The following is a 23,738-nucleotide window of genomic DNA, read 5'->3' on the forward strand; positions in this document are numbered from 1 at the left end:
AGCCACACCGCTGTGCCACTAAGATTGCTCGTCTAGTCGCTCTGTGTCAACAGCACAGATCTCTCCCATTGGCATAATTAAATCATCTTCATGAGCAGCAGCAGTAATGTCTGTGGAAGAAGCACTGTCCACACTAGCACTTCTGTCAGTGTAATTTATGTTGCTCAGTGGTGTGTTTTTCATACCCCAAGTGACAAATTATACTGACAAAAGCGATCGGTAGACATGGCCTGAATATTAAGAACCTAACCTCGCTTTGACAACCTGTGGCATTGAAATTATCTTCCAAGTAATACTGAAGATTTGTAGTCAGTGTTTATTTGTAATTGCATAAGATACTACATGGATTTATTTTAAGTGTGTATGTTTGATTTAAAAAAACAAAGAAATGTGAAAAAAGTAACCCTAGTTTTCATGATTTATTGTACTAGAAAATCCTGGCATTTTACAGCCAACAGAGGGTAAACCAAGCAGAAAGAAAATGAAAATACTTCTAATTGGCACTTCACTGAACACAAGGTTGATTTCAGTAATGCCAATGGTCTACTCTTGCAGAGCCTGCAACTGTGACATTGTCCTGAAGTTCCAAATCAGTATTTGTAGGCGACAATAAACAATGGAGAGAAAATGCATGAGAAATGGAGAAGCTGGAATGGATTTTTAAAATGTTTCCACATCAAAACAACTTTACAACTTGCTTCATTAATAAATGTTATGGTTCAAAGAGTAAGTCATAACAAATAATATACTTAATTTCATCCCCTTTTCTCACTGGGACCTGTTCCCAGTTATTTTCTTAAATGTATTTGTTATTTGACATTATTTGCTTAATAAAGATACTTAGTCTATAGCTCATTCATGAGCAGTTAACTCTTGCTTGTGGTCACTAAGAAAATTGGGGAAATACACTCTTTTTTAAGGCCCTTTTTGCTTGCTAACTCTTCTTCAGAGCAAGAGTGTTGCACACAAAAGCATGCAGTATGTTTGTTTGTTTTTAAATGGAACAATATATATACCCAGACTCGTCTTCAATAATCTTATAGTGATGAAAATGAAAGTGAAAATAAAAAACAAGATTTTCCTCCCCCATCAAAAGTATCAAGTCTTCTATTAGTGGTGCACAAACTTTAGCTAGCTTTTGCCCTGCAAGTTTTGCTGAAGATAAAGGCAACAGCCAATGTGCAGAAATTCTGGAAAGAACAGTGAGAAAGATTTTTGAAGCTATAATTATCATTTAATAGGTTAATGTCCCACAAATAGGCACAGCAGTGGTGTACAGGATGTTATATGTCTTGACATTTTATCAGTGTAAATAGAGCTTACTATCTTCAAAACCCTTTGGGGTGAAACATTCATGACGATTTTCTGAAACTAACTGCAACTGTAAAATACATTTGTAATTAGAGTAAAGAATCCTGACGCTTGGCGCCTTGATTTTAAACAGCATGGCTCCTCCAGAGTTTATAGCAAGTTTTAAAATATGAAATTAGAATTTTAGAATCTAATTAGAGAGATTGTTTTGAACTGTGGAATACTTTTCATTCAAAACAGGGAAAACCCTATAAAGAACTTTATACTCTGGAAAAAGAATCCTGGGAAAAAAAATACTGTATGAGCAAGACAAATATTTGTCAGCTCAAGCAATAGTCCCTATAACATCTATGATACACTGCGAGAGATGGGCTCTTTGAGGGAGAGAAAGGAAGAAGATTCCCTTCCCCCAAAATAAATCTTTTTCCTTCCCTAAAGCCCCATTTATGCCACTTCCAATGTTACCTGAGATGCACGCTGCTACAATAATGATAGATCATGCTTCTTTCCGCTGAGTGGGAGTTGGCAACGGCTGAGATCTGGCAATAGTCCCCTCTTTGCAACCGTCAACACTTCACACCGAGGACTGGCCTTCTGCCTTGGCAGGACTTTGTGCTGGGATGTGTTGGGACATAGACATAAGCAGAGATTCCAGCTTCCAGTCATGCTTTTGGAACCAGCTGCTTGTTGGCCAGCCTGACATTGTGAGTATGGGTATGTATGGTAAATATTATTAACCTAAGTGCCTGTTCTCTGGCTATACCTAGAGAAGGACATGAGACACCAAATAAGGTTTGATCAGGCTGCAACTCTTTGGAGTCCACTGTATTAAATGAATGGTTTACATATGATCGTGTTCTATTCCATGGGGCAGGGCTGCCACAGATCCTCCAGGAATTGAAAACAGTGGGTGATGATTAAGCAAATACCCCCAGAGAGGACCACCTCCAGGAAAGACTTGCATACACTAGTTTAGACTGGATTCTTAGAGACCAGGAGACAAAGAGAGGACTTTTGGATAAACAGCCTGAGTTTAAAATGACTCAGGGCTCTTCTTCCCGATCCAGTAGATGGGCAGGACTTTCTGTCCAAGAAGCCAAGGCCAGCTTTACGGATGGGTGACCGCCCAGGGCACCACGGTCAGAGCGGTGCCGTGATCAAGAGGCAAGGAGCGGGGCAGGTTTGGGGTGAAAGGCCACAGAAGAGAGCTCAAGGCAATGGGTGGGGGAAGACAGTGAGGATGCAGCAGGATCCAGGAACGCTAAAACACAAGTTCACCGGGATGCCATTTTCCCTAAGGCCGGTCTGACAAGGAGAGCACTAATCGTTGCAGAGGCGTTGGAAAGACTAGTCTACTAGGGCTCCATAAGACTGACGAGTGACCTCATAATATTTTAGCACGTGCACAGGAACATTTATTGATTTTTAGATTCTCTCTGTAATGCTTTTACCTGAAAAATAAATGTGCCTGATTAAAAAGCTGTATGGTAACTTGCAATGCTCGCAATGCACAGTTCATATTTTCTCTGAGAGAAAGCAAAGCATAGACTGGCTTGCTACGGATATCACAGTGTAGATCAGGAAACTGTGCCACCTTAAAACCCCTCACCAGGAAGGAGTGAGATTTAGGATTTGTCTACACTGGCGCTTTACAGCACTGCAACTTTCTCGCTCAGGGGTGTGAAGAAACACCCCCTTTAGCACAGCATGTTTCAGCGCTGTAAAGTGCCAGGGTACCAGTCTGCGAGCCACACTGGTAGCTACACCCCTGGTGGGGGTGGTGTTTTCAGAGCGCTGGCAGAGCTCTTCCAGCGCTCTGCCATGACCACACAAACCTCATTAAAGCACTGCAGCGGTAGCGCTTTAGCATTGCCTGTGTAGACAAGCCCACAGATCTCTGCCCAGGAGAAGTGATAGCTGGGAACTGGGAACTTTTAATGGGTGCCCTCAAGGGACTATGGAGGAGGAATGCAGGTGCAGTTACTCTGAAAATGACAGTGACTACCAGAAATGTTAACACACTTTGTCTGTGCATTTGTTTCTTTACTTTTTCTCCTTCGTTCCACTTTCCCTCTTTCTTTCCCTGACAGATTTTTTTTCCTTTTCTATTTCTCCCAGTGCTTTGCTACAGCAAACAGCAAAACAAGAGTGACCAAAAAAAAAAAAAGGAGACTACTCTCTGAAGTACCACTACACACATTAAAACAATTGGCAGTGTCTGTTCAGGAAAAAACCAAGATTAGAACTGTATGTGTCCTTTCATGAGATCAGCAATATTGCTGCTTTTTCCAAGGCTTGCTCCTGGATTCATTATGTATTTACATTGGATGATCTAGCGATGGACTCAGGCTCTACAGAACATGAACTGTATCTGCAAAAGTTTTATACAAAATAGGGCCTTTCTTGTTTGCATTTCCTTTTTCGTTGTTGTTTGCCAATTGCTACATTTCAATCTTTCTGGAACAGCTCTATATCTACAAATAAGATTGTGCTGTAGGAATCTGAACAGGGGTGATTTTTGTTCCTTCTGTTTCATTTCCATTTAAACAATTCTTCCATTCAAAACTAGAGGGGACAGAATTTAGGTGACTAGATTTCCAGGACACCAGTGTCATGGATTTTTTTCAGCACTACCAATGTAACATGACCAGGCACAGAGCTGAGTGTATGTGAATCCAGGAGGAATAATTAGGCAATGCTTGCTAGGACACAAAAGGTACAAACGAAGCACCTTGCCACATTCTTAAGAGTATTATGTGCCTAGAAGTATAATAATTATTTTAGGGAAGGAAACTCCGGCACTGGAATTAGTACTTCCATGTTCTAGTCTCAGTTCTGCCATTAATTTATTGTGCTGCCATGGGCAGGTTATTTACCTATTCTGTACTGTAAAATGGGGAAAGTACCTGCTTCACTAGTTTTATTTTTGTAAAACAGAGTCCGATGAAACGTGTAGTATAAAGTTAAGAAAGCAAATGTCTTTGTGAATTATGGTGACTAAAACATTAAGGTGTTGCAATGTATTATAAGCATCCTAATATGGTTACTATGTGCCTGTAAAACCTCAGTGACACTTCTTAAACTCAGCTGAAGAATTGCTTTTGGGGGGGTGTGTAATGCATCAAAAAGGACAAAAAGTAGGGATTCCAGGGTGAGAGAAGATGATCAGGGTGCAGACTGGGTATGCAGACACCTGAGTCAGAAATCAGACTCTCATGTTAGCAGCACCATGAGTTCGATTTCTGGATTTTTGTATATTTCCATAAACTTCCTCCAAGGGTCGGGATCAGCAATGATGATGATTCTTTACTATTTCTGTAAAATCCTGGACTGTCAGCAACCCTCAGTAACACCAGGCCCAGATTTAACAAGGATTATTCTGTCATTAATGATGAAAATATTCCTACCTTAAAAATAAAAAGATGAAAATAAATGTAAATGTCAGAATTAAACCATAGATAGTAATTCTGTATCTGTGCATGAAAGTTTGTTTTTTCAGCCACTTCAGGCTTCTCCACTCCAGTTAAGACCAGAGCATCTCTCATCCTCCACTGCAGAAAGGGTATAGTGTTGTGTCACATTATTTAGGAATAAAACTTGGATTTGAGGATGAGGCTGTGACAATTTGGGTATCTTATAAAACTGCTGTATCACAGAATGTCTCTGTGTATGTGGAGTCAGCCATATGCTGTCAAGCATCTCCCAGATCAGGGACAGTGGAGCACTGTTAAACTTTGATGGCTGCCATTCAAATCAGAGCATCTTGGAACGGTAGGATGGACACATCTTAAGCAAAACCAGTTTTCTCCAACTTCCCTGATAGGGGCTAAGGATTGGAGAGTTGGAAATGCCCCAACACAAAGAAATCAGGTGTTAACACACGGTCTTAAAAATCAGAGCCTGAAAGACTTGGGGAGAACTCCAAGGGACTGTCAGAGATAAGGGAAGCTTGGACAGTGGGAAAAGCAGAAGGGCCTTCTTTTGTAGCAGAGAGGGCCTGTTTAACTGTGGTATCAGCCAAATAAAAAAAGAAACAGAGACCGCACAATACAGAGGAGATGCCTTTGAAGGGGGAGATGCTGAACTCCTAACTTAGAAGACTGACCTAAGCCTAAAGAACACTCAAAAGTGGTGAAGAAATGAAGGCAGGGAACTGCATACTGGTCTTATATTATTCTGTCCAGATCTGTGTGTTTTTGTGCTACCTAAAGGAAAGAGCTAGGGTTCCCCAAAACCATACAAAGTGTGTGTCTGTTTTCAATTACCACATGCCACTGAATAGGCAAACTGTTAAGCAGAGCACCCACGCAGCTAAAGATCTGGGAAAGGGTGTGCTTAAGCTACTGGGGAATAGGGGGGTATCACAGCATTCCTTCTCAGATCTGAACCTTAGAGTTCAGAAAATGAGATACTAGCACCTGAATCCTCTAAGCTTAATTACCAGCTTAGATCTGATAGCCCTGCCACCACCCAAAAATATAGTGTTTTGGGGCACTCTGACCTCCCCAACCTTCCCTGGGGACCCCAAGAACCCAGATCCCTTGGGTTCTTAAAACAAGGAGAAATAAACCATTCCTCCACCTTTCCCCCTCCCAGAATTTCCCTCCCTGGGCTATCCTGAGAGATACTGATCCAACCTTTTAAATCACCATACAGAGAAGCATCTCCCTTCCCTTCCACAAAGAGGCAAACAGATTCAAGGAAAACAAAGAGAGATTCTCTCTCTCCCCCTCCTGTCTCCCCCCCCCACCCATCCTGGTGAGTAATCCCAATCCCCTGGACTAAAACAAGGGAAACAAAACAAAATCAAGCAGGTTCTCTAAAAAGAAATCTTTTAATAAAAGAAAGGAAAAGTAAAGAATTATCTCTGTAACTTCAAGATGTAAATATTACAGGGTCCTATAGCTTACGGACACCAGAAAGAGACTTTCCCCCCAGTACCAATACAAATCAAAATATTCCCAGCAACTACACATATAAAAGTTAACCAGCCAGATCCACAGTTGCAAATAGAGTGAAACAATCAAAAAACCTAAACCACCTGTTTTTACTTACTATTAGAAAAGACACATAGAGAGCCTGTAGTAATGTCTGGTCTCTCTCAGACCCTCCGAGAAAAGAACACACAATGGACAAAACACACACAAAAGCTTCCCTCCGTCCAAATTTAAAAGTATCTTGTCTTCTGATTGGTCTTCTGGTCAGGTGTCCAGTTCCCTGCTTGTAACCCTTTACAGGTACAAGAGACATTAACCCTTAATGATCTGTTTATGACAGGGGGTCAGCACTGGTCCTGGGGATCTAGGGCAACTTGGCAGCAGGGTCCTATTTCTATGAAGTGTATCCAACCTAGCTTGGTCTCTTAGGCACAGGTTATAAAATGCAGCCTACTCAGATCAAAGGAAGCTTAAACAACACATGGTCCCAGTGGGGTGGGACACCAACAGTCTGGTGAGAGTCCAGCGAGAGGAGCTATACCAGGACTGTGTAACAGAGGGCCAGTCATTTCACTTCACTTTACACAGCTACATGATTTTCACACCAAAGGAAATGGATTGTTTGTAAGGAATAACAAGCGGAGTAGTTGTAAAGAATACAGGCTGCAGCATCCACTGTCTTGGCATTCTGACTGATTTAAGCAGCTGCTACTAGAAAACGTCAGCTTTGCCAGAATGTCAGATGCTGAACAAACCAGTATCTGAAGCAGTCTCAATTAAGCTAAGAGACACAATCACTTTGTCCTACTGAGGATCTAGGCAGATGCATTTCAATCCATATCTGGAACAGACAGAAGTGCTTGGAGAAGAGATGGATCAAAAAAAAAATTAAACACATGCTGTTTTCTAACTTCACCTCCTTTGGAAGCCATAATCTTTAACCAGCCACAAATGATTCAGTAACCATGTATTATGACATTTCAGTAATGCATGAAAAACAGAAACAGCAGCACCAATCCTGATCAGCTATCCAAATATTTTTTTATGGCATATTCAGCCTAGTTCACTTCACCTGTTAAGTCATTAACAGTCATTAATTTCAAGGCTCTCTATTTGGAGGGAAAGAGAATACTGAACTAGTGAGGAGCGATTAGAAAATTTGTTAGAGACTGTGCTATATATTGAGATGTTTTAGGTTTACTTTTATGTTGGTGTTTTGCCACTTTGTGGCACATCCTTATATCTTCATACAATCTATTAAATTGCCAGCTACTCTTAAAAGGGCCATGGAATTCAGCTTCTTCACTATACAGTAACGAGCAGGTAGCTATAATCAATGCAATATCATTAAGTATCACAGGTTGTAAAAGCAGAGCAGATACAGTATGATGCTCTTCATTCACTCCCTCTCCTCTCCTTCCTCCAAGATACAAGTATATACACTCTGATAATTACTAATTATTTACATAGCTGTACAGTCAGAGTCAAATGTAAAACCTTAACTCTGAATTCTGGTGTCTAAAAGATACAGAGAAGATATTTTTCGAGTAAAAGCTTGTCTGTTGGTAACATTTGTCTTGCTGAGGTCTCCTAAAGTTGTGCATTGGAGTGATTTTAGGGAAACAGGTGTACACACCATAGGTGGCTGTATGCTTTAAGTGAACGGAAATTAGTTGGACTGTGACAGATCCATCAGCTTCTCTTGGGGCTTGATTAGGGTGACCAGATGTCCCAATTTTATAGGGACAGTCCCGATTTTTGGGTCTTTTTCTTATATAGGTTCCTATTCCCCCCCACTCCCGTCCTGATTTTTCACACTTGCTGTCTGGTCACCCTAGGGCTCGTCTACCCAGGAAAATTATCCAACGTAAGCTACGGTGTGAACTTAGCCTATCTACACAGCAAAACTATATCAGTTTTTCTCCAGTATGAAGGGGTCTTTTTTGGTTTAACTTATGTCACCTGGGAAGAGGTTTAAGCTAAAGTGAAAAGCAGTCATCTTTATACTAGAATAAATGTTGATATGGGAAGTTATACTGGTATCATAGTTAACACTTTCCCATTCAGACAAGCCCTGATGATAAGCTATGCTATGGAAAATAGGGGGAATAATTTTTCTTTAGGTTAATTTTTAGGTTTCAAAAGCGGAGTAGTGTCTGAGATTTGATGCTATTACTGAAGTGACTGAAATTTGTTAAGACTGTGGTTATTTAACAATTGTGAGGAAAAAATACTCCAAACACACCACATAAAGTTTGGAATTAGACCTTCTTTTCTGGATGTTAGTAAGTATTTTATCCACCAAAGTGTTCTAGACATTTACCTGTCTCCTCAACAATAACTGTTGTACAGCAGGAGTATAAATTCAATTACTGAAGTGTGAAATAGAGAAGTTTGAATCCTGCTTTAAATAAAAAGTTAATTCAGATTTAAACTATGGAGTCACTACTGATGCCTCACTAATAGGAATAAATTATGCATTGCCTGGAGTTTCCTAGTAAGCAATGCTGCTTAATTTCCACATTATAGCTCTATATTAGTCAATACCGCTTTCATATTCAAAAAAGCAGAGAAGGATCTTGCTTTGCTTGGTTCCCAGCTGGAACAGAAATTTCAGTGTGTGCTACTTTTCAAGATAATTTGTAATTTTATTGGCTTTTACCATGATGTTTGCATGAATGCTTTTAACAACTTGCCTTAGCATTGATCAGTTTAGCAATTCTTGATTCTGTCAAAGTTCTAACCTCATGTGGCTCTGGTAGCCTGTTGATATCAGTTATTTTTATGCTAGCAATGAAATTAAATAGAGCAATGGGGGGAAAACAGGTGGAACATCAGGAAACAATTAGACAGTAGGATCTATTAGCCCATGGAATAATCTCCCAAAGGAACTGCTAGAAGCCTCAGCAAAAGCCATTTGAGACTAGAATGCCTAAAATAGCAAAGAATAATCCTTTGCTGGCAACAGGAGAGGGCTTTTTCATCTCCAGTTTGTGTGATTCTATAAGCAGAAGAGATTTTTGAATGCCACTTTGGGTTTTGAGTTTTATATACACACAAATTAATTTAGATAGCTCAAGTGTATTTTCTTGCAGCAGTACAAACACTAAAGAACAAAGAAATCATGAGTTAAAAAGCAACATTTCCACATTATCATGGTACTCAATCAAACCAAGGCACTAATATTATTTCTACCACACTCAGGCTACGTCTGGTCCTTGAGCTAGGAGTGTGCTTCTCTGTGCACACGTACATATACTCGCGCTAGCTCTCATCAAGAGTAGGATAGCTGCAGTGGTGGCAGAGGTGGCTTGGCTTAGCCATGCTGAGTACAAACCTGCTTGAACCCCATGAGTATGTATTTGGCACAAGAAACCTGTGCCTCTGCTGCCACTATCCTGGCTACACTACTATTTATACTCATGCTAGCTCAATGAAGCTAGCACGTGTATGTGTAAGCAAGCAGAGGCATCATACCCCTACCTCGTGGCACAAATGTACATCATCACCCTCCATACATACATCAAAGAACTTATAATCACATGCCAGTGCACAAGCCAGGGCACCAGTCTTTCAGTCCTACATTCTTTAATGACAATTATTTTAAGCTTACAGGGTATGATTCTCCTCTCACTTCTAGCTGTTTAAGTCAGATTTAATTCCACTGAAGTAAAGGAGTTACTAAGTGAGACGCAAATCAGGCCCACATCTCTTTATTCACATCTCTACAGACACCGTTTCACATGCATATTCATAATATGATCCACGAATGAGTAACAAATGACCACATCAGAGTTACGATAGCTGTGGTGTAAGTTACACTGTCTTTATTATGGCCACTGACAAGGACAGTATTTATTTTTTTGTACTGCAGTAGCACCCAGATTCCCCAGAGAAGAAGCAGGGCTCTGCTGTGTTCTGAACTGAAAGCAGGTTTATTTGAGAAAGATAATAGTATGCTGGTGTGGTTGAGTATCAAGATGATAGTAGATGGTCTTTTATTGGGTGTGAATTTTGCCTTAACTTAGAATTTCCTTGCTTTAAGTACTCATATTGCTGTAAAGGATATATGCTTAAGTCACCTTAATCTAAGTTTTTTTTTTAATGTATGTAAATATGGGAGCTGCAGAATCAGGGCTGGAGTCTTGTAAAGAAGACTAGCATGAAGGACTGGCCAGAGAATGGCACTACACAGCTGATCAGTCGTTCCTCTTTCATTTAAAGCTTTACAGTAAGTTTCCTCCATTACATGCTCAGATCTGTTCAAATGAAGCTGCTGGAGCCTGGCATTCCAGAAAGCTTTGAGTGTTGGATAGAGCCTCAGTTAAAGCTACCTCCACTAGGACTGAAGATATTTAGATAGGGCAAATAATCATTTTATCAGCTCCCAGTTCCCTAAACCTGCTCTACTCTTAAGATCCCTCTGGGGTAAGGACTAGGGAGACATCTTGGAACACTTTACCAAGCATCGTGGCATATTCTTCTTCACTGGCAATTTTAAAGTCAAGGTTGGATTTTATTTATTTATTTATTTAAGGATATGCTCTAGGAATTATTTTGGGAAAGTTATACTGGTCCTGGGAATAAGAGGACCTGACAAACGTAACCCTAAGGTAATAGGTGAAAGGAAAGGGAGTACGTGGGAAAAGGCCCAGGGATAGCAGCAGTGAATTGAAGACAGCAGTACACTGCAGCTGTGTATAGCGTCCCTGGATTGGGATGTGGAGTAGTGGGTGGGCTAGGCTCCCCCACCAGGCAATACTCGAGATGCCTAAAACCTGGAAAGTTTAAAAGGGGTTAGATTTAAAATACCTAGAAAAGATCTAAAGACTCTGGTGAGGGCAGACCGACAATTCTGGCTGGACTTCTACTAAAAGCCTGAGAAAGGGGCTAGACTCAAAGGGCTCGGAGACAGAGCTGAAGACCCCAGTGAGTTTGGTTAATCTCTCTGCTACCCCCTGGAAGGGGTTCATTCAGTTTTGACTGTATGACTTAGCTGGACACACAAGCCACTGAAGACCTACCTAGCGAGGTTGGCAACCCACAGGGGGCACCAGGAACAGGGGAAAAAAAGATTGCAGCACCACACTCAGCCAGTAGGAGGCACTCAAGAGGAAAGTGTCCCTTGTCACAGGGAGGAACTTAGGATACAGGCAAAAGGAGAACTCTTTGTGAAAAATGGTTCACAGTGGATCCTCCCATCTTGCTCACCATTCTGGCCAAAGTAATAGCAACTAAAAATGTGGGATATAGAGCACGTGGTCAAAGATTCAAATGGTGGTCTAGTAAATAATGACAGAACAAAATTGAAGTCCTATGGAGGTGTGGGCTTGACCACAGGCAGAAAGATTTCTGCAGGGCCTAGTCATGGCCTAACTTGTGTTGGGCAAGTAAAACAGAAGGCCCGTGTACTGGAGGAAGGAAGGCACTGACTGCTGTGAGATGGACCCACAATGAGCAAATTGAGAGATCCAACTTCTTCAATGATAGGAAATAATCTAAAATGACTGGGATATCTGCAGAGTCTGAGAAAAAGCTGTGTCCATGTAGGGAAAAGTCTCCATTTAGCTAGGTAGCAGTTCCTAGTTGAAACTTTTCTACTCTGAGTAAGAATGGCTTCCAAACAACCATTCTAGATCTGACGCACATCCAAACACTAGGCTGTGAGATAAAGTGGGTCTGGAATAGGGTGTCTGATTTTGCCATCTTCTTGACTTACAAGATCCAGGTAGGACAGATCCTGATAGAAGGACAGGTTGATATTCTCACAAGTTCTGGGAACCAAAATGTCTGTGCCAGGTGGGTGCCATGAAAATTATTCTGGCCCTGTCATAACAGATCTTTCTCAAGACCTGTGGTAGCAAGGGGATGGGCAAAAAGACATATCTGTGTTGGTCTGTCCATGATAACAGGAGAGCATCACCCTGGGAGTCATGGGCCATAGCTGCTCGGGAGCAGCACTGGGGTAGTTTCTTGTTCGTTTGGGACATGGCATGATCCTATTGGGGTGTTCCCCACCAAGTGGGTATTTCACTCAGGACACAGCTGTGTATTTCCCGCTCATGTAGAGAAGTGCCTGCTTAGGTTGTTCACTAGAGAATTCTGAAAACCTGGTAAGTAAGTGGCTTGGACAACTGTATGGATTCTGATGGACCAATTCCAAAGCCTGGCTGCCTCCAGGCAGAAGGGATGTGATCTTGCTCCACCTTGCTTGTTTATATACAAGCTGTGGTGATGTTGTCCCACATTATTTGGCTCTGGAGTCAATGCATGAGTGGGGAAAAGGCCCTTTAAGCCACAATGATCTCAGTTCCAGCAGGTTGATGTATAGTCTGGCCTCCTGTGAGATCCAAGTGCCCTGAGCATGTGGCCATACAGGTGAGCGCCCCATCCCCGAAGAGATGCATCTATTACTGTGATGGCACTGGCGGTGGGAGTGTTGAAGGGGACTCCCACTCAAACTCATTCCAGGTTCGACCACCAGATGAAGAGAGAGGCAATAAGCCTGGCAGGAACAATCACAGTAAAGTTCAGATGGTCATTGTCTGGTGGGTAGACAGACCAAAGCCAGCCTATAAGGCAGTGTAAATGAAGTCTGGCAAATAGTGCCACATAAGTACACAAGGCCAGGTGGTCTAGTAGAGAAAGGCATACTTTGATCATAGTCTGTGTCTGTGAGTAACTTGTGTTATCAACGACCTCGTTAACTGCAGTCCTTCTGTGGCAATCTTGCTGAAATTGAGTCCAGTGTCACTCCATTAAAGTTTAGCCTCTAAATGGTGGTCAAAATGGACTTTTTTTTTGTTCACACAGACACCCAACACTGCTAGAAGAGGAAGCAGGGACAAAGTTGCCGACCAGACCTCTTGGTTGGAGCAACCTGTGAGGAGCCAGTCGTCCAAAGCTGGGAAGACTGTGTAGCCGTCACATCTCATTTGGGCTGCCACCACAGAGAAAACCTTTGTGAATACCCTGTGTGCTGTTGCTCATCCAAAGAGAAGGACGCTGAACAGGTAGTGATCCTGACCTACCAGGAATCAAAGAAACTTTCTGTGGGATGGATGAACATCTACGTGAAAATAGGCATCCTTCAAGAGCCATGAACCACATTCACTCTTGTGGGAAGGCGATTATTGACGCTAGTATAACCATCCTTATTTTGACTTTCGAATAAAGCTATTTAGTTGTCAAATGTCCGGAATGGGGCTCCACCCTCTGTCTTTTTTTCGGACTAAGACGCCAGGGGAACAGAACTCTCTCCTCCCTTAGCACTCATTCTACTGCCCCTCATTGGAGAAGAGAATCTGGCTCCTGGTGAATAATCTCCTCATGAGAGTGGTCCCCAAAGAGGAACCAGAAGTGATTGGCATTAATATAAGATAGGTGGTTCTTGACTGAGGCATCAAAAGTAGGAGGGTGGGAGGGAACTGGTAGAGGTTATGGTAGTAGGTCTCTGAATTCTTGTTGCTTGTGCAGAGGCTCAACTGGAAGAATGTGTGTGAGAGGGGTCTTGGCCTATACACTTGCCTGTGGTGTTCTCTCTTTGGGGCCTGGGTGTAAATTCTCAGGAAGCAAAGGGTCAGTCAAGAATCTTTCAACAGGTGTAGAGACTTATCAGTTCTTACATTAAATAAGTTTGACCCATTGAATGCTAAGTCATTTATGGTATTCTGCACCTCCCAGGGGAACCCCAAAGAACAAAGTCAAGACTTATACCTCATAAATATATCCGTGGCAAGTCCTCTAAATGCCGTATCCACTGCAGCCTGTAGGGATGTTTTCCCACTAATCTGACTTTTTTAATGAAGGACTGAAATTGGGCTCTGTCCTCAAGTGGAAGTTTTTCCTTATAATTTGCCAGCCTAGAGTAGTTAAAATTATATTTCGCTAACGGGCTTGATAGTAATAATTTCACTTTGTTATTGATAGTGAAGTACTTAACTGTTTGGACCAGCAGCTATTAATAGTGATATATTTTTGCACCCACTCAAAATCTAATTTTTATACTAAAAAAGACTGATACCATATGCATCGTTAAAAAATGAAATGCAAAAATGACATCATATTACCGCTTCCAGCCAAACCAAACAAGAATCAATTAATATGTAAACACAAAAATAACATTCTTTCATTGCATATTAAATGTTTTGTTATGCAAGTAAATATGGGGTTTTTTTAAAACCAAAACCCAGAATACCAACCATCTCACATTTGGTTTTATATACAAACGTACCCAGTATAATCCTTTCCTGAGGGTACATATTTTGCCACCCAAAATTAGGTCTGAAATATTTTCCTTGATGTTTTGACTTTCTTACCTTTGTTAAGCATATGGCTGTGCAAGTGTTTTTGTATTAATCCATGATTTTCTTAATCTCAATATCATAGATGTAATCTTTCACTTTTTACCAACTGTCATATTTAGAACCAGATATAAAGGTCCCTAAAAAGTGAATGTGTCTTCAAGAAGCGATCAAACTCTTCTGACAGGTGTCCAACGATCTCCAGTTGTGAATCTTGAATGCAACAGTTTGCACTTAGCTTTTTATTTCATGTTAAAATGTTCTTTCCTCCTCTCCTCTATTTTAGGTTACTGGTTTGTGTTTTTCTTGTTATTCCTCTTCCCCCCAAATTAGTCTCTGGAAACCCCTTCACTCCTAGAACGGGATTTTTTGGGTTGTTTCTGGTATTCCATATACTTCCACACATGCTTGACTACCATGTATTTTCTTCATGCAATCTGTTTCTCTTCTGTTGTTTTTGAAAAGTGCTGTGCACTTTGTTTTTACTGAACAGAATGCGCATCACACAAGGGTTTTCTTTTCCTCTTTTCCAGATTTAGGTCTTTCTGTTAGTGATTAGTTCTGCTATTCCAGCTCTTAGTTTACAGCTTGGGTTTGTTCACAAAGCATATGAACTATCGAATTACCTCAGTAGCAGACATCAGGATACAAGCTTCACCATGTCAGCTTTCAGGTAAACGGTCATTAGCCAAACTGAGGAAATATCATAATACTGCAATCCATTGCCAGAAGAGAATAAATTTGAATGATGGTCAAAAGAGATGTAAACTCAGATAAGAGAGAACAAGATTAAAATGGGCGGAGGCCTCCAGGAATTAATCTGGGATGAGGGAGAAAACATTGCTAAATTACCGGTACTCAGAATAATTAACAAAAAAGATAAGTAAGAATGTCTATCTCGGAGTTAGTGGTGAATGGAAAAGGAGATGATCACATGAATCACATAGAATCACTCCTCGACACACACTACAACCTCTCTGAAAGATCCAAATATGGTGAAGGAAGAGGTAGTATCCCCTAATTCCCGACACCCTAATTCAAGAGAGAGTCCTGCATCCCTGTAGAACTTGTCTTCCTCCATTTATTCTACTGCACAGCCCCTGTCCTCTTTTGCAGGGAAAGCCTACAGACTTTAAGACTCCCCTCAATCAGGCAATGGGTTCACCTATGGAGCTACACGAGGCATATTTCCTCCCAGGCGAGTAAGAAAACATATGATTGACTCATTGTCTCAAGTATCAAAATATGGAGACTTATCTAGGGTTCCATGTTTTGATGACATTTCAGAAAACTGAATTTAATAAATTATGCTACATTTGATGCTTAAATGTCCCGCCTCATGTTATTGGTTTCAGAAGTAGCTCTTCTGAAAATGACGAAACTATTAAGGACTTGCTGAGTTCACACAGTATCTGGTGGACAACACCAATGCTAATTATGGGTCTTGGTGCTCTTCTTTTTTCCTTGACTAAAGCAACTCTTCCTTCTATTCTGGCTCAGCTTTACCAGAAACAGAAAAGCAACCAAGAGAAGTAATGTTTAACCCTGCAACTAACTCTCTAAGCCATAAATCAATCAGTTTTCCTGCCAAAGACTCATCAACTTCTCGCAACAGCAACTGTTTGCAATAATAATAATAATAATAATAATAATAATAATAATAATAATAATAATAATTTAAAAAATAATAAAAATACAAAAAGAGCATTAAAACAAGCAAATGCATTCCTATGCACAGAATGCAGTCAGAAGTGGGAGACAATTAGAGAAGAAAGATCAAGGCAAAGGCATTTCCTGAGAATTAATGAGTGAGTGGAAATGTTTGATAGCCAAGGGCAAAATGGGTTCTTTAATCAGAAGAATTCATTCATTCCCTAGACAACTAATATGCTGAAGTACTTCTAGCTTTTTCTTTTTGCTCATTTGTTATTGCTCTGAACACTTATAATGAAGTTTCCTTTCACGACAGCATCATTGTTCCTTCAGAGCAAGACTGACTAAGTTTGAATGGTGCTACTGTAGTGAAGGCCATCTGTAAATGTATGGAATTAACATCTGTTAAAATAGGCAGTTATAATCTTTTATGAGGTTTAGAACACACTTTTAATCTTACATTTTAGTCTAGAGAACTCTCCATATTTTAGAAACAAAAGTTTTCAACCCATAAGGTCCTTTCCTCTAATATCCGTGGAAGTTAAGGATCTCAGCAACTCTTAGGATCAGGCCCACCGTGGCAGTGGATTCAGAGATGGAGAGTTAAGTACTGAGAGCAGTCAGTAGAGTAGGAAACTTTCACCCAACTTTCAGGGGAGCAGTATATACCTGATTGCATGTGTTTGCATGTTCCAATTTAAAATCGGCACTTACCTGTGACTGGGGCATCTATGTCCAGCAAGTTTTTTTCCTGACGGAGAATTGAAGCACCCTCTGTTACTATTCTCAAAGCAACACTTTCTTCCAGCCTCCCCTCCTTCATAAGGTGTGCCTTTAAGATATCCACACGGGGTTTTCCATCATTATCAAACACTTCCTTAGCTGTGAGCCGGTGGCTTGGAGGAAATGGGACAGCTGGAAATCATAAACAAAAAATATTTGGTCACTTTACTGGGAAAAGCCACTAGTCTCAAAAAAGATAATCCTTCAAAGCTCTGCTGGCCATCAGCTCTGTCTGAAAACAATTTTGAGCATATACGTGTTAAGTAATATGAATCTTCTATTCTTTCTTTATAGCTTGTGGCTATACCATAGACAGCAAATTAACAGCAGCTGTTCAACATGCACACGTGCCCAAGATCTATTATTCAAACATTTTTTTTTAAAAATCTTGGACCTACTTTTTATATCCCTTACACATGATTAAAAGTGAGTCACTGCTTACAGAAAATGTTAAAAACAGGGGTTGTTGTGGGAGAAGGGAATGGAACTAAATATTGCTTTAGTAGTATTGCAGAACCATGACATAATGCTCCTTTCCCAGGAAAGATCTTAATATACATTACACTACATCTCAGGTATTTACTGCCCATGTATTTAAAGACATAGATCTGTCTAGATTAAGCGACAATACTTTGCAGACAGCCCCTTCTCTTTAATTACTGGCAGTGTGCTTTTCAAAAATCCCTTCCTTTTTTGTATTAATAGCTTTGCTCTATTAGAAATCATTATTTACATATAACATCCCACAAGCATAGTCTGTCTCAGTCAAACATTAGTGAAAGAGCTCTAAGACTGTTCTCTTGGCATGTGGAAATGGCGTGGTCTAATGCAGAGGTAGGCAACCTATCACACGTGTGTCGAAGGCGGCATGCGAGCTGATTTTCAGTGGCACTCACATTGCCCGGGTCCTGGCCACTGGTTCAAGGGGCCTCTTCGTTTTATTTTAAATGAAGCTTCTGAAACATTTTAAAAATCTTATTTACTTTACATACAATAGTTTAGTTATATTATAGAAAGAGACCTTCTAAAAACATTAAAATGTATTACTGGAACGTGAAACCTTAAATTAGAGTGAATAAATGAAGACTCGGCCACCACTTCTGAAAGGTTGCCGACCCCTGGTCTAATGGATAGCAATCTGTGTATTGTCATTATTCAAAGTTCCAGGTTTGGAGCAAACTTCAAGTGCTCTTACTCTCACTCTCACTCTCCTTAAGGCAGCAGTTAGTTAGAAGCTCAGGTGACACGCTCAGCTTCCAAGATTAGGTTGCAGTATTATCCCCACTTAGCCCCCTTTCCGTAGCAGCTAAATTGGAGTGGTATTAGAGGCTTCCTGCCTTGCCAGCTGCAGGGTAATTATATTGAGTCCGGCTACTGCCAAGGGTGGGTCAGATTGTATGGATGCTCAGCGTGAACATGAATGGAAGCTTTAGGAATGATTCAGGACAGCTACATCTACAATACTGTATTATTGAGACATTGCCTCCCTGATAACCATCATACTGGGGGTCACTGGTGTATCTGGAAACATTCAAGCAACTCTTCCATACTTTTAAGATCTCTTAAACTTAACAATCAACATATTTTTAAAAAGACACTTACTTTGTAGGTAGAAAGGTTTGATACATTAGAAGTCACACAATTCATTTACAACAAAACAAAAAACACAACAGAACTCTGAGAATTCCTAACTCATGTTACTAGGTGATGAAAACTGAATTCATTTCATAATTTTAATTCCTTTCCACCTCTTATTCCACTTAGTTACTGCATCAAATTCAGCCTGGACATTTAAAAAAAAAAAATAGACCAGCCCATTTTACTTGTTCACACCAAGTTTTACTTTCTGGTTCATATAATGTATTAACATAATGCTGAAATTTCTGGGTTGCAAACACCATAGGAAATTTTTAAATCTAGACAAAAATCTCTTTTCATTCTATTAATCACTCTATAATTCTATTAATATTGGGAGACTATAAGAACATAAAAACAGCCATACTGTGTCAGACCAAAGGTCTGTCTACCCCAGTATCCTATCTTCCGACAGTGGTAAATGCCAGGTGCCCCAGAGGGAATGAACAGAACAGGCAATCAAGAGATCCATTCTCCATTAAACATGCACAAAATCAGTAGAGACGCTGTCTTCAGACTTTAAAGAGATAAACAGTCTAGTGCCAAAATGTAGGTTTTGCTTTTAAAATTAGGCTTGGAAAGCCAGTCAATTGACCAGTCAAGTAATGCCAATTATTTGACCACAGTCAAATATTCCAGCAAGAATGCCCTGTTGTAGGCTGCAGCCTACCTTTCTGGTTGCACAATGGTGCCATCTGTTACCAAGCCCACATCAATGTCTTAATCACTCACTTTGCTACATGCTAATGCCACGTGTTGGGAAAAAGGTGCACTAACTGAAGGTTGAGCATCTTGATTGACTGGAAAACGTTTGAACGAACAATGTATGTAGGTATGTATAACTTCATTTGTATACTAGGTATAAATATACATGGAAGTTTACAAAGGACATTAAATAAGTTAAATGATACACTCCTTTCCCTGAAGAGCTTACAATCTAAACGGTCTATACAGAGAAATTAATTCTGAAGGCCATGAGGGATGGAGAGGAAGGCTCCTAGTCATTCAATGTTCTTCCCACCACAAGAGAAAAGATGCATGCAAGGGTGCTGGAACAATGGGTATAGTAGGGGTGCTGAGAGCCATTGAACCAAACTGTAAACCCTGTATAAAATGGAAACCACGTCAAACTGAGGGGTGCTGCAGCACCCCCAACACTTAGTGGCAGATTAACAAATTTGCCACCCCTAGGCCCTCAAAAAATTGCCGCCCCTCTGCACACACCAGCTCACCTTCGCTTTCCCATGGCAAACCTGGGAGGGAGGGGGGGAGAAGGGAAGTTGTGGCGCTTGGGGGATGGCGGCAGTGGAACGGAGATGAGCTGGGGCAGGGAGCAATTCCCTGCCTCCCCTGGTTACTCCCCGTGCCTGCAGGCCCCAGCTCACCTCTACTCCGCCTCCTCTGAGTGCAACGACTCGCTTCTCCCTCCCTCCCAGTGCTTTCACGCAGCAAGCCTGGGAAAAAGGTGAAAGGAGGGAAGCGTGGCGCACTTGGGGGAGGAGACGGGCCAGGTATTTGGGGAAGGGGCAGAGTTCAGGTGGGAGCATGAGCCAATTAGCGACCCTGCAAATTTGCCGGCCTAGGCCTTGTTGGCCTAGACGATAATACGCTGCTGCCAACACCCCTAGTTCCAGCACCTATGGATGCACAGACATTGAGCTGCTTGAAGAGTTAGCTTGTTGCCTACCTAGCATTGGTGGATTTAAAAAATAGACTTTAATCTTTCATAATTGCTAGGTGTTTGTTTGATTTCTAGTCTATTTCCTTTTTCTTTTCTATTCAGTCTTGAATAACATTCACATTTAAATGCTAACATTGTTAAAAAAAACTTTCATTTTAAAGAACTTCATCGTGTTTTATATTTTTCCGAGTTAAAATAACTCAGTTAAATGACTTGGTTTTTGTAATTAGATGCAAGTATTTATGGCTAAGACTACTGGAGACCATAAAGTCTTAATCTTTTTTGTTACTGTTCCAATAAAGTAGTGTGCTTTAAAATATTTGACCACTTTTGACATTATCTTGACAGTATTTGACCCATCATTTTTGTACCATTCAAATGTCCAACCCTATTTACAATATATATATTTTTGAAAGCAAAATCAAAATAAATTTTGGTCCTAAATTACTGGGTCTTTAAATGTCTGAAAACAGTGTGCCTACCAATTTTGACCAGGTCTGTGTGCATACATGTATTTACTTGCATTTCTGAAGAAGTTTAAAATTGACTGCTTCACTACTCTCATCTCCTGTGCTGCCCCTCATATCAGGTACATTATCTATACAAGGCATTTCAGAGTACCAACCCCACATTCCACTGGCAGCACAGGCTGGAAAACAAGTTAATAATTTGTTTAGTTCTGTGATACTAGCATCCCTAATGTCCTTAGCGCAGCTCTGGGAACATGGTTGTTAATTAACTTCTGCTGCAATGCCATAAGAGGGAACACACAATTGTTCTTGGCTCAGTAGTACAAACACATAAAATATGAGCTATTATTTTTCCCTTTCATTTCTTAATGTTTTAACAGAGGCTCTGGATTTTAGTCATCATATTAATAGGGGGTAGGGGGAATCCAGCAACACTTCCCATAGAAGGTTTTAAAATATTACATATAAAAAAAGAGGATAAAAAAGGTAATGTTTAGGGATCAAGTTACTTGCCAGTGTCCTTTAAAGTGAAATTTTGGGACTACCTGGAGGATCAGAGGGCTTTATGGTACAGAACATTACTGCATAAGCCTATCACCTGGGGAAACAAGTTCAAATCCCGTGCAAAGGAATTAGGGTGATACTAGTAGGCTGAGATCACCAATCGGCATTTCTCTCCAAAACCACCTGCAATGTGTCATGATTACTTCTCTCTCTCCTCAGAATAAGTTTAGGAATAACAGCAAGGGAATTGCAGGTTGCCAACGCTTTTAGTGCTAAATTCACACATACAAGTCATTATTCGGAGCTGAACCTACAAATCCATCTAATGTCACTAGTAACATCTAGATGAGTTTTTATTAAATTTGGTTTAGTTTAAGTTAAAAGTTAACTTTACTTTAAAGGATGACAAAGCAAGGAGGAGAAATTATGATGATACCACAACTGAGTAAAGTAAGTGTGTTCACATAAAAAATTCAATTTAATCACCTTCTGTTGCCATTTGAAGAGCCATTGGCTGTAAAATTGAAGAATTTGGAATACACAGCCTGTCTGCATAATTTTTTTATGCCTTTACCCATCATTTTTCAGACAATAGGAAACAAGGAAACTGTGCACACATATTACATATGCACCACATCCATAAACAATTTTCTTCCCTTGCTCCTCTAGTCTTCACTACGAAAATAGAAGCTGTGCTATCATACTCTTCTCAGCTGAGCAAAGGCCACCAAAAAAGGTCAATGATCCAAATAAGCAAACAAAAGTAAAATTTACATTTCTGTCCTTTAATATCAAAAGGACACCATGAAAATGCAATAATACAATTTAGTTTTAAGAATTAGCAAAGGGCTATGGTTGCTGCTAAATTCTAACCAACATTCAATTCAGAGGAATAAAATTTTGTTAAAAATGCTAACTTTCTTAAATGAGGCTCCCGATTTAAAACTTAACTCTCCAAATGAGGAGTGTCCCTATAATGCAAGCTGGCTTGCATTTTGGAGCAGGCCTGAAAAAAAAAAAAATGTTTGATGCCTTAAACCACAAAGTCATAACCAATGCTCATCCAGCATCATCACAACAGTGTGCACAGGATTATTTTAAGTATTCTGGAGAGCATTAAAGAGATGATGATTTGGAATACATGCCAAAAAGAATACACGCTTAAAAGTTTATCCCTTTCATATTGAGAGAAATCATTTGGTCCCTGCATCCCCCTCCCATTGCACCTCCAGCATCCTCCTACAGAAGTGGAGCCCAAGTAATTCCTCTTTTCCACTAGGAATGGTAGCCAATTGAAAAACATTTTTCATTAAAATTTTCAGAGATTTCCCCAACCCCTGAATTTTCCTCCAGATCTATTTCTAATCCTAGTAACTGGTTTATATCAGTTTATTTTTTCTAAGTCTCGTGTCACAAGAAGGGTTAGATCATTTTAAAAAGTAAAGCATATTCTTCTTTACATTTCTACTGTAGTTAAGCTTCCCTCAGAAATTTAACTACAGTAGAAATGTAAAGAAGGCTAGAAGCTATGTGCTTTGTGAGAACTGTGAAGATATACACATTAGTTGTCCAGTACTTAAAAGCAAGTCAACTCCAGTTTTATGAGCTATTAACTATTCATTATATTCAGGGAATAGAATAATCATGGAATGGCTTTAGGGGGAGAACCCAGCTTAAACAGCATATGTATTAGCCATGTTTATGTATAATAGTGTACCCAACATGGTACCCAACCTTACAAAGGAGTCTTGCATTTATAAACCGAGAACAAAAAAAACTAAATATGTTTTTACCTATTGGTTTATACAAGACAATACACAGTTTCTGTGGCAGATCTGAAAGCAGATTTTTAATAAACAGACACTAATTAGAAAAGCTGTTGTTCCAGCTGCAGGTGATTAATGATTAATTAAGTGAAAACACGAGTGACTGAATACACTTAGCACAAACAGCACCTTCCATTATCAGAATCTGAATATTGTGTGTATGCACACATATATTTGCATACATATACAGGCATAAAAAATAGTTTCATACTGAACTCTGTTAATGCACGTAGTTATTAAAATCACCAACAGAGGGCAGGCGCAATTACTACAACATGTATAGCAGAGCCATATAAATTTCAGCTTAATCACTTATTAAAGTAACTCTTCTAAGGCCATGTCTACATCTAAAATTTTGCAGCGCTGGTTGTTACAGCTGTATTAGTACAGCTGTATAGGGCCAGCGCTGCAGAGTGGCCACACTTACAGCAACCAGCGCTGCAAGTGGTGTTAGATGTGGCCACACTGCAGCGCTGTTGGGCGGCTTCAAGGGGGGTTCCGGGAACGCGAGAGCAAACCGGGGAAGGAGACCAGCTTCGCCGCGGTTTGCTCTCTCGTTCCCCGAACCGCTGAGCAAGCGGTTCTCCTTCCCTGCGGTTTGCAGGGTGGCTCCGGGAACGAGAGAGCAAACCGCA

General features: G+C 40.4%; 1 protein-coding gene across 2 annotated transcripts in view; it reads right to left on the minus strand.

Annotated features, from left to right (window-relative positions):
• The window catches only part of PPP3CA (protein phosphatase 3 catalytic subunit alpha), a 334,558-nt gene that overhangs the window by 183,123 nt on the left and 127,697 nt on the right, over positions 1 to 23,738 (minus strand). For both annotated transcript variants that reach the window (XM_030564446.1, XM_030564445.1), the window contains exon 2: positions 16,919 to 17,119. In XM_030564446.1, the coding sequence (XP_030420306.1) occupies positions 16,919 to 17,119 (201 nt within the window). The remainder of the gene's footprint in view (positions 1 to 16,918; positions 17,120 to 23,738) is intronic.

The sequence above is a fragment of the Gopherus evgoodei genome, chromosome 5 (genome assembly GCF_007399415.2).
Source record: "Gopherus evgoodei ecotype Sinaloan lineage chromosome 5, rGopEvg1_v1.p, whole genome shotgun sequence".
NCBI classification, from domain to species: Eukaryota; Metazoa; Chordata; order Testudines; family Testudinidae; genus Gopherus; species Gopherus evgoodei.